The sequence below is a fragment of the Sceloporus undulatus genome, chromosome 4, assembly GCF_019175285.1.
Source record: "Sceloporus undulatus isolate JIND9_A2432 ecotype Alabama chromosome 4, SceUnd_v1.1, whole genome shotgun sequence".
NCBI classification, from domain to species: Eukaryota; Metazoa; Chordata; class Lepidosauria; order Squamata; family Phrynosomatidae; genus Sceloporus; species Sceloporus undulatus.
The window spans coordinates 223,157,999-223,174,365 of record NC_056525.1 but is presented as its reverse complement, the minus strand read 5'-3'; the positions used below and the strand labels follow the sequence as shown (position 1 = coordinate 223,174,365).

Below are 16,367 nucleotides of genomic sequence, written 5' to 3'. Positions count from 1 at the left end.
CCTCCTCCTCCTCCTCCTCCTCTTGCGCTGGGCTGAATGGGCAGCTGCCCGCCAGAGAAAGAGGAAAATAAAGAAGGGACTAGAGAGGCAGAGAAGGCCAGGCGCTTGTCAACAACCACAGAGGCTGGGAGAGCGTTGCTTGCAGGGGCCATGCTGAACTTTGGAGCCCCTCCTTTCCAGTTCACGGTCAGTGCAGAGGGTTCCTGGGTTCCTTGCAAGATGAATTTTTGTAGGGGAGGGGACTAGAGACTGTGGTTGCATCCACACTGGAGAAATAACCCGGTTTGGCACCGCTTTAACTCTTTGTCTGGCTCAAGGCTATGGAATTCTGGGAGTTGGAGTTTGTTGTGGGGCCCAGAGGGACTCCCAGAATTCCATAGCCTTGAGCCAGACAAAGAGTTAAAGCGGTGCACATATACACAGGTATGGAAGAGGGTCTCCTATGGGGTAACTTTCCAAAATTTGGGAGGAGTGCATGTGTGTGTGCATGCAAATAGGGAAGAGGATATTTTGTGGGTTAGCTTTCTGAGTCCCAAAGGGCAGGGGGGAGGTTTGAGGTGTGTGTGTCCCCATTATATCCCCCATCAACAACTTGGAAGGTTGCTCCATAAAAGACCTTCTTCTGTGTATGAATGTACACAAAAACAAACACACACACACACACATTAATGCTCCTTCCCCCCTCCCCAGCCCTTTGGGACTCCTGCACAGTTCTTAAGGTTACCCCACACAAGATCCGTGTGAAATGAAATAAATCAAACTCTAGGTTTTATCTCGCTTTTATGCAATAAAACGATCCATGTATATGTGTGCATTTGTACACACACACACACACACACACACACACACGTTCCCCCATCTCCTGCACTTTGGGAGTCATGGACAATTTGGAAAGCTACTCCACAAAAGACCCTTTTCTATACAGTACACACATGTATGCATGTGTGTACATATATTGTATGTGTATATATGTATGTGTGTATATGCACACATACACACACACACCATATTCCTCCCTCTTTGGGACTCATCCGCAACTTAAGAGTTTACCTCACAACCAGACCCCCTTCCATACATGTATGTATGGGTGTGCATATACACACACACACAATATCCCCCCCCCTTGGGGACTCATCGACAACTCGCAAGATACCCCACAAAAGACCCTCATCCATATGTGTGTGTGTGTGTTGGCTCACACACAGGTCCTCCTTTTCCAGGACGCGCCCTACTTTTCAGCATGGCATTTTCCAAAACGTCCTCCATTTTTGGAGCCTGAGAGGCGTGAACTGGGCATTTCTATGAGCGTTGTTAAGCTTTTTGGCTTAGTCATCATGTCCTCCACTTTTGGAGCCTGACTGAGAGGCATGATGAAGGGACATTTCCATGAGCGTTGCTAAGCTTTTGGTTTTAGTCATCATGTCCTCCATTTGTGTGTGTGGCGCCTGGTCCTCCTTTGCGGTCGGGATGCCTGCGGGGAAGCAGCTGGCGGGGTTGGCGGAACAGGGAGGGACTGATGTGGGGGGCTTTGGGGGAATAGGGTGGGCTTTCCACCGCCCACCTTCCCGCATGGCTTCTGGTATGACCTTTGGGGAATATAGAGCAAGGAAGGCGGGAAGGGAGCAGTGAAGGGAAGCGTGGGCGAGGCCCGCTGGCGGCTGCGACTCAGAGTCAGGGATGAGGAGGCAGAGAGAGGAGGGAAGAGAAGGAGGGGAAGCCCGGCAGGCAGGGCTCCAGGCTGCCGAGGAGAAGAAGGTCCATCGGGGTTGGGGCGAGAGAGAGTGGCATGGGTCTAAACATTGACGCTGGCCCAAACCACACTGCAGAAATAGTCCACTTTGAGACCGCTTTAACTGCCTTGGCTCAGTGCTAGGGAACTCTGGGAAGTGTAGTTTTGTGAGGCATTTAGCCTTCTCCGTCAGAGCTCTGGTGCCACAACGCACTACATTTCCCAGGGTTCCCTTGCACCGAGGAGCCAGGGCAGTTAAAGCAGTCTCAAACTGGGTTATTTTTCTGCTGTGTGTTTTGGGGGAACTGAGGTGCCTGGCTCCCATTGAAAGGCCGAGAGGATTAGAGGGAACGACTGAGGCCTTTTTGAATGGCGGGGGGTCGGGGTTGGGACTAAAGGGTCGTCGTCGCGCCTCCCGGGCTCCGGCCTCAGAATGGGCGCTTGTGGTTTCCCCTGGTTCTGTGAGGGAGCCTTTGGCGGGGATTCCCCACACATAAGGCCCTCTGTTGCGGGAGAAGGGAGGTGGGCAGACTAATCTATGTAAAAGGTTTCTTGTGACACCGTTTAAAAGGCCCAGAAGCAGTTTGTGGTTGTTGTGTGCCTTCCTGGCGACCCTCTTTTCCTCCCAGTTTTCTCCAGAGGGGTTTCCATGCCATCCTCTGAGGCGGAGAGTTCTTATGGCAGAGAAGGCATTCCAGCCCTGCTCTCCAAAGTCATATCCCAGCACTCAAAAGCATGACACCACACTTCCTTGGTTTGTGCTTTCAAGTTGCTTCCAACTAAGGCCAACCTAACATGTGGCATGTTTCTTCAGAGCCGGGGTTTTGCCATGGCCCTCCTCTGAGGCAGAGAGTCAGACTTGCCCAAGGCAACCCAATGGAGTCATAGGGCTGAGTCAGGATTCGAACTCAAGTTTCCTGAATCATAATACAGTTCTCAAACCACAACACTACACTGGCTCCTCTTAATTTTGCATAAACCTTGGGCCAAATAAAGTGCTGGTCAACTTTTAAGATGCCACCCAAGAGCCATTGTTAGCTTCACTTTAGCAGACCTCATAGACTGGTCTCATCCGCACTGCAGAGATAACGCCGGCTGACACCACTCTGCCATGGCTCAGTTCCAGGGAATATTAGGATTTATACGTTTGTAAGATATTTAGCTTTCTCTATCAGAGAGCGAGCTCTGGTGCCACAAGAAGCTACCAATCTCAGAATCCCATATTATTGAACCACAGCAGCTAAAGCAGTGTCAAACTGCATTACTTCTACAGTGCAGATGAGGCCTTGGTCACACAAAATTATTGGGAGGAGAAATCCATTTCTGTGCTTGAGCACAGTTTTCACACATTCATAGGGCTTCAAAGGCAGCGTTTTTCCCCTGGGATACTGAGGCTTGTAGGCGAGAGAGAGACTTAACTTTTCAGCATCCTTTTTTCTGTGTTATTTGTGCCGCGTGTCCTGTGGTTTCTGCATCTTGACTCATTAGTGGGTTGTACAGAGTTTGCCTGGGCCTTGGCACCAATTAGGAGGATGCAGCTGCATTCCTGCCCTGCGTCTGGACCTCCTCTGGGAAACACGTTGAGAAGAATAAAGGACTAGATAGGACTGTGGTCTCATCCACCATTCTCAGGTTCTTAAATTAAGGGCCAACCTCTTGTCATGTGCTAAAGCTAACCCTATTGTGGGGGTTTTCTTGGCAAGACTTGTTCACAGAGTGGATTTGCCTTTGCCTCCCTCTGCGGCTGAGAGAGTGTGATTTGCCCAGTGGTTCCTATAGCTGAGTGGGGATTTGAACCCTGATCTCCAGAATCCTTGGTCTAATCTGCACTGCAGAAATAATGCAGTTTGACACCATTTTATCTGCCACGTCTCCATGCTGTGGAGTTCTGAAATTTGTAGTTTAGTGAGCTATTTTTCTGTCTTTGTCAGAGAGCTCTGGTTCCACAACAAAGTACAAACGCTAGACCCCAACTCACAGCAATCCTGGGGTTAGCCACCTCCAGTACTCCCTTATCCTCCACTGCTCTGCTCAGGTCCTGCAGATTCAGGGTTGAGTCCATCCATCTGGCATGAGGTCTTCCTCTCTTTCTACTACCCTCTACCTTTCCCAGCATTACTGCCTTTTCCAGTGGGTCATCCCTTCTCATGATCTGGCTTCAGTTTCGTCATCTTGGCTTCCAGGGAGAGTTTGGGCTATTTGTTCCAAGACCGATTTGTTTGTCTTCCACAGTATCCATCCTCAGCACTCTTCTCCAGCCCACCTCACAAGAATTTATTTTCTTCCTATCTGCTTCCTTCATTGCCCAGCTCTCACATCCACACATAGTGATGGAGAATACAATGGCTTGGACGATTCTGACTAATTAAACGGATCACTAATTAAATAGCTGCAAAGCAAAAAACCCACAAAAAACAATGGATGCTGGCTGCGAAAGCCTTCGATTTCACATCGATTCTGACTTTAGTTCTCAGTTGTGTATCTTTACTCTTTAGGATCTTGATTAGTTCTTTCATGGCTGCCCTTCCTATTCCTAGTCTGCTTCTTATTTCTTGACTGCAGTCTCCATTCTAATAAGAGCATGGCAACTGAATCAATGGACATGCATATGTGTTAGTTATTAGATTCCCAGTTATTCCAGTTTACACCATCAGCTAGATTTAACCCACATGCCAGAGCAGAGGAAATGCACAGAGATAGGATGGGGGACACCTTGCTTGATAACAGTAAATATGAAAGGGATCTAGGAGTCCAAGTAGACTGCAAGTTGAACAGTCTGGTGCAGCAGCTAAAAAGGCCAATGTGATTCTAGGCTGCATCAATAGAAGTATAGTATCTAGATCAAGGGAAGTAATAGTGCCACTCTATTCTGCTCTGGTCAGGTCTCATCTGGAATGCTGTGTCTAGTTCTGGGCACCACAATTCAAAAAGGATGTGGAGAAGCCGAAGCATGTCCAAAAGAGGGTGACTGAAATGGTGAAGGGTCTAGAAACCATGTCCTATAAGGAGAGACTTAGGGAGCTGGGTATCTTTAGCCTGGAGAAGAGAAGGTTAAGAGGTGATATGATAGCCCTGTTTAAATATTTGAAAGGATGTCATATTGAGGAGGGAGCTAGCTTGTTTTCTGCTGCTCTAGAGATTAGGACACAGAGCAATGGATGCAAGCTCCAGGAAGAGAGATTCCACCTCAACACTAGGTGGAACTTCCTGACAGTTAGGGCTGTTTGACAGTGGAACACACTCCCTTGGAGAGTGGTAGACTCTCCCTCCTTGGAGGTCTTTAAACAGAGGCTGGATGGCCATCTGTCAGTGATGCTTTGATTGAGATTTCCTGCATGGCAGAATGGGGTTGGACTGGATGGCCCTTGGGTGTCTCTCCAAACTCTAGGATTCTATGAGGAACCACCTCTTCCTGCCTGAACATGGGAACCTAGACACTACTATAGATGCAGCCTAGAATTGCAATGGCCTTTTTATCTGCTGCATCACGCTGTTGGCTCACGTTCAACTTGTGGTCTCTATAGGGACACATAGATCCCTTTCCCATGTTGTCTTGTTAAGTCAGAGGCTGCATCCACACTGGAGAAATACTGTAACCCAATTTGGCACTGCTTTAACTTGTCTGGCTGCAAGGCTATGGAATTCTAGAAGTTGGAGTTTGTTGTGCTCCTAGAGCGGAGCAAAGCTCCACTCTGGGCCCCGCAACAAACTCCAGCTCCCAGAATTCCATGGCCTTGCAGCCAGAAAGAGTTAAAGTGATGCCAAGCTGAGTTATTTCTCCTTTGTGGATGCCGCCTGTGTCCCTGCATGGCATAGTTGACTCCTTGACTGCGCGCATGCGCAGCTTGGCCTTCGGGCATGGGAGTGAAAAGGTGGGCGGGGCGTGAGAGGAGGGCGGGGCAGGGTGAAGAGAGGGCGCGAGCCTTTTTCGGAAAACTAGGTGAAAGGTTGCGGGAGCCTCCGCCGCCGTCCTCTGTTTCACGTTTCCTCAGCGCCAAGAAGCAGCCGCTGATCACGCTTCTTTCACATGCCCTCGCCCCTCCCTCCCTCTTCAACCTACTTTCAACGGGCTTCAGCCAATCAGCTCCCGCCCTGCCTGACCTTGGTGGCCAATGGGCGAGGGGCGTGGGCGGTGCTGGAGGAAGCCAGTGCGTGCTGTTTGCGAGGAGGCGCGGAGTGAGTCACCTCAGAGGGCTTCTGAGGTGAAGGGGGCGCGGAGCCAATATCCGGCTGCTGTTGCTGAGGCGCTCCTTCGCGAAGCTCCCATTGGCTGAGCGCCGGTTGCCTTCCGCGCTGCCTCTCCCTCGCAACCTAGTTCCTCCTACAGAATCCTCCCTTTCCGCCGTTCTGAGTGGAGCGCTAGAACCGCCTCTGATCTTGGATGCTAAGCAGGGTCAGCCCTGGGCAGTACTTGGATGGGAGACCGACAACCAAGACAAGGTGCTGGAGACGATGATATACAATCAGCCTTCTTTATCCACGAATTCAACTATCCATGGATTCAAAGTATTCAAAATAAATATGAACTCCTGAAATGATTTTGCCATTTTATATATGGGACATTGTTATTATTATTATTATTTTATTTCTTACCCGACTCTCCTCACGGCTGAGGCAGGTTACAACATAGTTAAAACGCAATCATGACATACTGTACAATGCATATATTAAGGTGCATAAAATACACATATTAAGAGATCTACGCAATATTTATATCACAATACATAGAACGATAATTAAATATAAAATTCACGTTTACAATTTACATGTGATTGCATTTAATGGGACTTGAGCATCCACAGATTCTGGAACCAAACCCCATTGGGATACCAATGTAACACTGTGTTTGTGTGTGTATTTCAGAGGAAGGGACTGGCAAAACCACCTCTTTGAGTATTCCTTGTGCCTAAGAAAACCATAATAATAATAATAATAATAATAATAATAATAATAGGGTTGCCCTATGTCAGGGGTTCCCAAACTTTAATTCTCTGGATGTTTTAGATTTCAGATCCCAGAATTCCAAACTGCTACTGGTCAGGCTGGCTGGGGCTTCTGAGAGCTGAAGTCCATAACACTAAGGAGACCGAAGTTTGGGAATGACTGCCCTAAGTGTACAGGCAAATTGAGCAGCATCTGCACTGCAGAGTTAATGCAGATTGATACTGCTTTAGCTGCCATGGCTCAATGCTGTGGGATTTATAGTTTCATCCTGGAGAGAAGTGACCAGTGGGGTCCCACAGGTCTGTGTCCTGGACCCAGTGCTATTCAACATCTTTATCAATGACTTAGATGACAGAATTGGGGGCATCCTTATTAAATTTGCAGATGACACCAAATTAGGAGGAGTAGCTAATACTCCAGAGGACAGGATCAACATTCAAAATGACCTGAATAGACTAGAAAGCTGGGCCACAGCTAACAAAATGAACTTCAATAGGGAGAAATGTAAGGTACTGCACTTAGGGCGGAAAAATGAAATGCATGGATATAGGATGGGTGACACCTGGCTGAATGAAAGTACATGTGAAAGGGATCTGGGAGTCCAAATAGACCACAAGTTGAACATGAGTCAACAGTGTAATGTGGCAGCTAACAAGGCCAATGCAATTTTAGGCTACATCAATAAAAGTATAGTGTCTAGATCAAGAGAAGTAATAGTGCCACTGTTTTCTGCTTTGGTCAGGCCCCACCTGGAATATTGTGTCCAGTTCTGGGCACCACAATTTAAAAAGGACATTGAGAAATTGGAGTGTGTCCAAAGGAGGGCAACTAAAATGGTGAAAGGTCTGGAAACCATGCCCTATGAGGAAAGACTCAGGGAGCTGGGGATGTTTAGCCTGGAGAAGAGAAGGTTAAGAGGTGATATGATCGCCCTGTTTAAATATTTGAAAGGATGTCATATTGAGGAGGGAGCAAGCTTGTTTTCTGCTGCTCCAGAGAACAGGACCTGGAACAATGGATGCAAGCTACAGAAAAAGAGATTCCTCCTCAACGTTAGGAGGAGCCTCCTGACAGTAAGGGCTGTCCGACAGTGGAACGCACTCCTTCCTCGGAGTGTAGTGGAGTCTCCTGTTTTGGAGGTCTTTAAGCAGAGGCTGGATGGCCATCTGTCGGGGATGCTTTGACTGAGAGTTCCTGCATGGCAGGGGTTGGACTGGATAGCCCTTGCGGTTTCTTCCAGCTCTATTATTCTATGAGATATTCAGCCTTCCCTGTCAGAGATCAAGGTCCAAAACAGACTGCAGAAACAATCCAGTTTGTGACAGCTTTAACTGCCTTGCTCAGTGCTAGGGAATTCTGGGAACTGTAGTATTACGAGACATTTGGCCTTCTCTGTCAGAGAGCTCTGGTGCCACAATAAACTACAATTCCAAGAATTCCCTAGCACTGAGCCAGGGCAGTTAAAGTGGTCTCAAACTGGATTATTTTTGCAATCTGGTTGGGACCTAAAGTTTGTAAGTTGGAAACCTTGGTTGGGGTGGACCTCTGTTTGGAAAACCTACACTTGTGAAAACCCACTAATTGACCCTGGATCCTTTTTTTTAGTGGGGCTACTCAAGACAGTAAAACTGGAAAGCATGCAAAATAAGGATCCAATTTTCATTTTTATGGCTGCATCAGTATTGCAGAAATAATGCAGTTTGACATAGCTTTTTGCTGTCATGGCTCAGTGCTATGGAATCCTGGGATTTGTAGTTTGTTGTGGCACCAGAGAAGGCTAAATATCTCACAAAACGACAAATGCCAGAATTCCCTAACTTTGAGCTTCAGCAGCTAAAACTATGTCAAACTGCATTGTTTCTGCAGTGAAGATGCAGTCTATGTTATGTAGATTAAAAATCTAGGAGAAATGTTACAACCTCATGTTAGCTCAGTAACTGAATTAGTTAGGAAAAAGATCTATGCTTAAAACAGCAGCCTGTTCCTAGGAGGGCTTGGGAAAATTATTATTATTTTGTATTATTATCACTCCCCAAATCCCCCAGCAGAACAGCCACTGTAACTTTTTGAAGCTCTGCTCCCAAGTTTATCACACAGTAGAAATAAAAAATGAACATTTGAGGCCTCAGTCTGTGCATATTAACCTAGCCACAAGTTTCGTTGATTATAGTCATAGTGAGACAGATTACTGTTGTACATCTTTAGCACAAATGCTGTTTGATGATACCTACACAAGGAAAAATCCTATCGAATAAGGGAACAGAGAAAAGGGGGAACCTCTTAAGCACTGGCGTTGCTCCATATGGTCTGCTTTTTTCCAATCACACTGCAATTTTTTTTATAAGTGTAAATATTTTTCAAATATATTTGTTACTTTATGTTGAAGAAATATCTCCTTTTTTATAGGATGAAGGAATGGAGATGATTACCAAAAAGCAGTGTAATAGGAAGTGTTCTCGGGATAATACTCCTGAAAACAGTGATTTTGAAGCAGTAGAAGCTCTGATGTCCATGAGCTGTAGCTGGAAGTCAGACTTCAAGAAGTATGTTGAACTGAGACCAATAACACCAGCTTCGGATACATCTGAAGAACTTGAGGACAACCTGCTACCTCCTGCTGACTTTCCTACAATATCAACCTTTGTAAGTTTTATTCTGTATATGATTTACAGCTCAGCCCTATGTTTGTTGAGAAGGAAATCCCACTAAATTCATGGCCACTTACTCTGAATAAGCACGTACAAGATTGCAGTCTGAAGTCCAAATAGTTATGTTGTACAGTCAGTGCTCTGTAGTCACAGATTCTTTATCCATAGATTCAACCATTCATGGCTTGAATAGTTATGTATTCCAAAAAGTTGATTTTGCCATTTTATATAAGGGGCACCATTTTACTGTGCCACTGTATTTAATGGGACTTGAGCATCAATGAATTTTGGTATACATGGGATGTCCAGGAATCAAACCCCAGCAGATACCAAGGGCCCACTGAATAGCTTGCTCAAAACACTGTGCTTTTGTTCTTTCTAGTGTTTGACTCCACCCTACAGTCCTTCTGACCTTGAAATGTCTCAGGCAGTCCATCCAGCAACACCAGCACCATCTACTGTGCAGAACAAGTCACCTACTGAGACTTCTGCACAAGCCTTTACAGCAACAGCTTTTAAAGAGACCGAAAAAGTTCCAGCACCAAGAATGGTGAAAGCTCAAGCAACAAGTGTCATTCGCCACACTGCTGATGCTCATCTTTGTAATCATAGAACTTGTCCAGCAAGAAGCTCCAGTTTTTTGAATTCTCAGGATGATAACAAGAGCAAAGACAATCAACAAGGCAATACCAAACCAGAACTACATTCAGCTGGTGAAAATGTATCATTGAGTGCTGCAGTTTCTGAACACAAGGTGCCAGGGATGGAAGAGAAAAGATGTTCAGTGTTGGCAAATGCTTCAGTGCCTTTCACACAGACTGCACCTGTTACCTCCGTACCTGTCCTTGGGTCAGCACAGCAATCTTCAGTGGTAGTTTCCCCACCTCCTATGCATTCAGGGACAGTCCCTTCTGTGCCACTGGTGTGCCAGATGGTTCCGCTCTCTGCTAACAACTCTGTTATGACAACAGTAGTGCCCAACACTCCTTGCAGTCAATTGACATCAAACCTGTGTCAGCCTATGGTGTTCATGGGAACCCAGGTTCCCAAAGGAGCTGTTATGTTTGTTGTACCACAGACTGTTCTTCAGAATCCAAAGGCACCTGTAATCAGTCCTAATGGCACCAGACTCTCACCTATTGCTCCTGCTCCAGGTTTAATCCCTGCTGCAACAAAGGTCACTCCATCTGTTGACTCTTTAAGAGTAAGGAGTCATGTTTGTAACTATCCAGGGTGTGGAAAGACGTACTTCAAGAGTTCCCACTTGAAAGCTCATGTTAGAACACACACAGGTAAATTATTCTGAAATCATTAAGTATGAGAATTTTGAAATTCAGGAGGGTGTGGATGTTTGTGTGCCTGCATTGTGATTCATGTGGTGAGATTTCCCCTTTACTTAACTACATTTAGAACTGTAGAAAATGTTTCAGGAAGTCCAGAACTAATATGTTTGTTTCTTTCAGCATCCCTTATATCATCAGTGTGGGAAAAATTTACCAACAGTGAAATCCTGTACATATTTACACTCGTCCCCCGGGTTACGAAATTAATTCGTTCCGGCGCCATTTTCGTAACCCGGAAGTTTTTCGTTAGCCGAATCCCCATAGGCGCTAATGGGGAAAAGCCGCGGCTCTGCCGCGGCTCCATTTTAAAAAGCGCCAGCATTTTTTCGTAACCCGGGTAAACCTTCGTAACCCGGAAATAATTAATTAATATTTTTTTTTCGTAACCCGGAAATTTCGTATCGCGGCGCGTTCGTATCCCGGGGTACCAGTGTACTGAGAAGTAAGCCCCATTGAATTCAGAGGGGATTATTCCAAGGTAAATCTGTATAGGATTGTGACATTTTTTGACTTGCAGAAATTCTAATATCTATTTGTTTTTCAATCATTATTTTGCTCTTGCAAAATAGCTAATGAATCTAACAATTATATATTTAGATTGGGGCAAGAAAAGTTTAGCCCTCAGGCCATATATATTCAGTGAAGGCCTATTTTGCAACCTCTGATCTCCATAAAGCCTCAGGCACCAATGTTTTTTCAAACAATTTTTTTTTTGGCTGAAAACAATTCAAAGCCTCTGCCAAACATGCTAGTTTTGCCCCAAGGCTCCCTCACAATCAGCCAAAACCCAAAAAGCCTGGTGAAGCTCCCATAATCTTGATGAGTTATAAAGGCCCCATTCAGACTCACCTATTTGCGCTGGATGGAACTGGGCAGATTTGGGCCCCCTCCTCCCAAATCCCTCCGGAAGCAAGTGCCCACTTTGAAATACCTTATTCGGGGTTATTTACCCCTAAATGCCAGTGCAGCTATTTCCAGAGAGTTCACATTTGCAGGACCAGTTTAAAATGAAGTCACCTTTGCTGTCAATCAAATTCAGTTCCTCTGTCGTCAAAGTGATGTTTCCTGCAGCCATTGAGCAATCAGATGTGTGCTTTCCCCCCTTCTTTTTTTTTAAAAAACAGGTGCCAGTATGCGCAGATGCTGTCAAATTTAAAAACCTTCAGGTGTGTGTGTGTGCATTGTGTTTATTTGGGTCACTACAGATTATGGATCTTCCCCTGCCTTCGTTTTTAACCCCAAAATGCAATCTAATGCAATCTCTGCATCCTCCCTCCTTGCAACCCCAGAATGCCTCATACACATACAACAACAACAACAAAAATAAAAATAATAATAAATACCTCACCTCGGGATGCCATCTCTATATCTTTTACTTTCCCTCAGCCACCCCAGAATTCCTTACAGACACATACAGTAGCAAAAGCATTCTGCCTCAATTTGCCAAATTGAAAGAGAAACATTTGTAACATTCGCATTGTAGCATTTGCATATAAAAAATAATTTAGAAAAGAAGCCTCTTGCAAAGTGCCGTGCTGAGAGCAAGCTAATGTAACAGAAAGTAGCACACAAGCAGACACACATTCTATCTATATATGTATCTACCTGTAGCAAAAAGCATGTGCATAGTCTGTCAAAAATAAAAAAATAAAAAAAGAGAGAGAAAGCTGCCTCCGAGAGCAGAGGCTTGCTCCGTTCCCTGCCCTCCCTTTGACCTACCCTGAATTGACCCTTTCTCCGGCTCCTTCCTTCTCTGCCTCCTGCTCCCCTGTTACCCCGATTCTGCCCTTGGCACTCCTGGCTCCATCTGCCACCCCGATTGCTCTTGGCACTCATCCTCCAGCTCCTTCCTTCTCCTTCTCCTCCTTCATCACCCGATGCTGCCCTCCATGGCCCACTTCTTTTCCCCGGCTCCTGCCTTCTCTGCCTCCTCCTCCTTCTGATGCTGCCCTCCATGGTACCCTTCTTTCCTCCGGCTTCATCCTTCTCCGTCACCCTGACTCTCTTGGCACCCTTTCTCCAAGGCTCTTTCCTTCTCCTCCTGCTCCTGCTCTGTTACCCCGATTTCCCTTAGCATCCTTTCAAGGCTCCTTCCTTCTCCATCACCCCAATTCTCTTGGCATGGCACCCTTTCTCCAGTTCCACCCTCTGCCCTCCCTCTGACCTAAATCCCTCCCCTGAACTTTCCCCGATCATGATTGGGGACAAGTTCATATTCGCCGGACCCGTTTTTTAAAAAAGATACAGCTTTTACTCCGCTTCCAAATGACCCGCACAAATGAATTTCACATGCATAATTTGGTTCCTGATCCAGGGTAAAAGGTAGCCTGAATGGCCCCAAAGATTTACTGAACCCTCCCCACTTGGCCCAACCCACCCCAGTTTAGATACATGGAGAAAGAAGTTTCTACAACTATTCTGACATACATTTGACCAAAATATTTTAGTCACATCTTGGACTGTGCCTGTATGCTTGTGTGAGAAAGAGTTGTAGTAGACTAAGAAGGGAAGAGTGATTTAATGTAGAACTGACTTACCCATCCTAGAAAGGACTGGAACTGGAAAGATGTGCAGTTTGAAGTTGAAAAGGCTTGTCACAAATATGTGTGCATGCCCATATCTGCTTATGATTAATATGTCAACACACCAAGTCATTACAGCTTTCCTTGTCTGTAGGGATAACTAAAGGAAGAATGCATTTGGACCTGTAAAGATTCAGAGCTGGCTACTTGCCACAAGAAGACATATAACATTTAGTCAAACCCACTCCTGCATGGGGAAAGCTCAGCTGCTTTAGTCTACTATCTTATATAAACTTGTTTGGTTTCATAACATAAAAATTGGAGGTGAATTAAATCTTTCTGATTTTAAAAGCAGTCATCTAATCACTGTTCTGAGATAATCCAATTTATTCTCTAGCAATTTAGTTAGTCAGTGTGATCTTGAGACTGAGAATAATTTGAATTCTGTCTTCTGAAATATGGCCATATTTCTTCTTGGACTATGTGAAATTATAGACACAGCATAATGACATTAACATTGCAGATAATGGTTTCTTTTTCCTTTATTTATTTGTCAATGGTTGCAGGAAGAATCTATTTGATCTGCTATTGATAAAAAAAATCACTTGTGCTACATTTTGTATTTTAGGAGAGAAGCCATTCAGTTGTAATTGGAAAGGCTGTGAGAGGAGGTTTGCACGTTCTGATGAACTGTCTCGCCACCGTAGAACACACACCGGGGAGAAAAAATTTGCTTGCCCAATGTGTAATCGAAGATTCATGAGAAGCGACCACTTAACCAAACACGCACGGCGCCACTTGTCAGTCAAGAAGTTGCCAAACTGGCAGATGGAAGTGAGCAAGCTAAATGATATTGTTGTACCACCTAGTTCTGCACCTGCACAGTGAGGTAAAACCATCTGAAGACACTGTTAACTAAGTATTGTCACTGTGATTGGAGAAGCAACAGTGATGGCAAACGGCTTGCAAGTCTGGTTCTCGTGTCAGCCTGTGATAGAGGCTCAAACAGAGGAACTGGTTGTGTGTCTTCTGAGTACCAGTGACCTAAGAGACAGGAGGTTTTTCTTGTACTTGGAGGAAGGAGAAATGAAAGTGTCAATGCTAGCACAAGAAACTTGTAGAAACTTCATACACACTATAGATCAGCTAGGTATAAACTGGAGACGGATGCAGGTGTTTAACAATCTTTTTAAAGAGATTGTGAACAAAGATCAGGAAGGAATGTCAGTTTCTGGTACAGAATCGGGGATAATGTTCAGTTTATACAAAAGTGCTATAAATTCCTTGGAAGCAGAGAGATTTGGTTTTATTCTCTTTGAGATCTAATTGTGATTGATAGTGGAAATTAAGTTACCTAGAAGCTTGAGATTAGACCTGTTTATCTCCACACCTTAATATATCAAGTATAGTTAACTACAGCATTCTGACCAGTTATCAAACATATATTTAAGATATATGGTTGGATTATGGTAACATGGAAGTCCGATAGTATTTTCACTATTTGTTTTGAAAACATCAAATTAGTATCATTAGCAGTACAGTACTTCACCATCTTTTGATGTACACTGCTCCCTCGGGTTACGAAATTAATTCGTTCCGCGGCCGCTTTCGTAACCCGAAAAGCCTTCGTAAGCCGAAATGCCATAGGCGCTAATGGGGAAAAGCCGCGTTTCGTGCGAAAAAGCGCCGAAAAGCACCAAAAATTTTCTTCGTAACCCGAAAAAACATTCGTAACCCGGAACAATTATTTCCAATGGGATTTTTTCGTATCCCGGAAATTTCGTAACCTGGGTATTTCGTATCCCGAGGTACCACTGTATCTGCTTTTAAGTTGCTTATACTAGTTTCATTTATACTTTCCAGATTCTATGCCACTGAATTTTCAAACCTTGAAACTGCACTTTGTTTAAAATATAATTGTAAAAGGAAACTTTGCAGCTTTTCTATTTTTGAAGGAGGGAAGGACAGACAAGAGTTGTATGCTATGCTACTTTCTAAAATATTACTCTGGAAAGATAGCTTAGAATAGAAGCATAAGTGGCCTTTATATTTTGAAGGTATAGTTTAAACTGTACTAAAATAAAAATAAAAAAGAGGAGTTGTGTAAGAAACAAAGAAAGTTGTAATGTCAACCCTAAATGACTGTACACCATGATTTCCCTGTCATTTTCCCCTTCCTTCTGCTGTATTGGAGAAAGGTGAGCTGCTGGAGAGTGGTGTAATAACTATTTTGTGACTACTTTAAAAATTTGCACAATGTTTCTTATAAAGTACTTTATACCTTGTTTATAATAAAAATCAATTTTCTTCAATATGAAGAATGTATTCTCTTTTCTTTATTTGTTACAGTTTGCAAGGAAAATTACCTTAAAAGCCAGTGCAACACTACTCTTTAAAATAAGTGAAGAGCTGACTGAAGGAAATGAACATAAAATTTCAATTGTCCTAATTAGGTAGTACTATACATCAACATTTCTTCATGTTTGCTTCCTTAAGTAAATATTTTTAACACTTTATTCATGAACTCTGACTATGACAAATTGTATCCTGAACTATGTATTTGGGTATATAATATGGATCCCAACATGGAAAATCTTAGTTGTAACTAACAATATTTACCATTTGCTTTCTTAACAATATATGGGGCACATTAAACTGGTAGGGTTTTGTTTTGCTTTTTGTTATTCTCTTTGGTCTTGTCTCCTTTTTGTCTTGTCTCCTACTCCTATTTTTTATTTGATTTGTTCTGGCTGAATTTCAATTTTTCCTCTTGGTCAGCATGTTGTAGTGATTTGAACATATGATAGGAAACCAGGGTTCGAATCCGCACTCAGCCATGGAAACCCACTGGGTGACCTTGGGCAAGTCACACTCTCTCAGCCTCAGAGGAAGGCAATGGTAAATCACATCTGAACAAATCTGGCCAAGAAAACTCCATTATAAGGTTATGTCAGGTATGTTAAATATCTGATAACAGTACAGAACTGTTGAGACATGGTTTCAACATTAGCACTTGTCAAATGAGGATACAGAAAAGTAACATTGCCAGACATTGCTCTCTCTGCATTTCTAATCTTCATGAATTAACATTAGATAACTATTCAGTCCAGAAGTCACAGGTTCTACAACCAGGCCATTGCCCCGCTTCTAAATCAAGTACTACATGTTTGAAATATCTAAA

The 16,367-nt window shown here is 44.2% G+C and overlaps 1 protein-coding gene across 2 annotated transcripts; it reads left to right on the top strand.

The window, feature by feature from the left end:
* The first annotated feature begins 15 nt into the window (after positions 1-15).
* On the top strand, positions 16-15,847 carry KLF10 (Kruppel like factor 10). Of its 2 annotated transcripts, XM_042465385.1 has the most exons (5): positions 16-186; positions 9,080-9,316; positions 9,704-10,613; positions 13,815-14,075; positions 15,536-15,847. In XM_042465385.1, the coding sequence occupies exons 1-4, from the start codon at positions 37-39 to the stop codon at positions 14,072-14,074; spliced, it is 1,557 nt and encodes a 518-aa protein (XP_042321319.1). In that variant the 5' UTR covers positions 16-36; the 3' UTR covers position 14,075; positions 15,536-15,847. The 2 variants fall into 2 exon arrangements, with proteins under 2 accessions (XP_042321319.1, XP_042321318.1); XM_042465384.1 differs by lacking the exon at positions 15,536-15,847 and having other exon boundaries at positions 17-186; positions 13,815-14,868.
* The last annotated feature ends 520 nt before the right edge of the window (positions 15,848-16,367 follow it).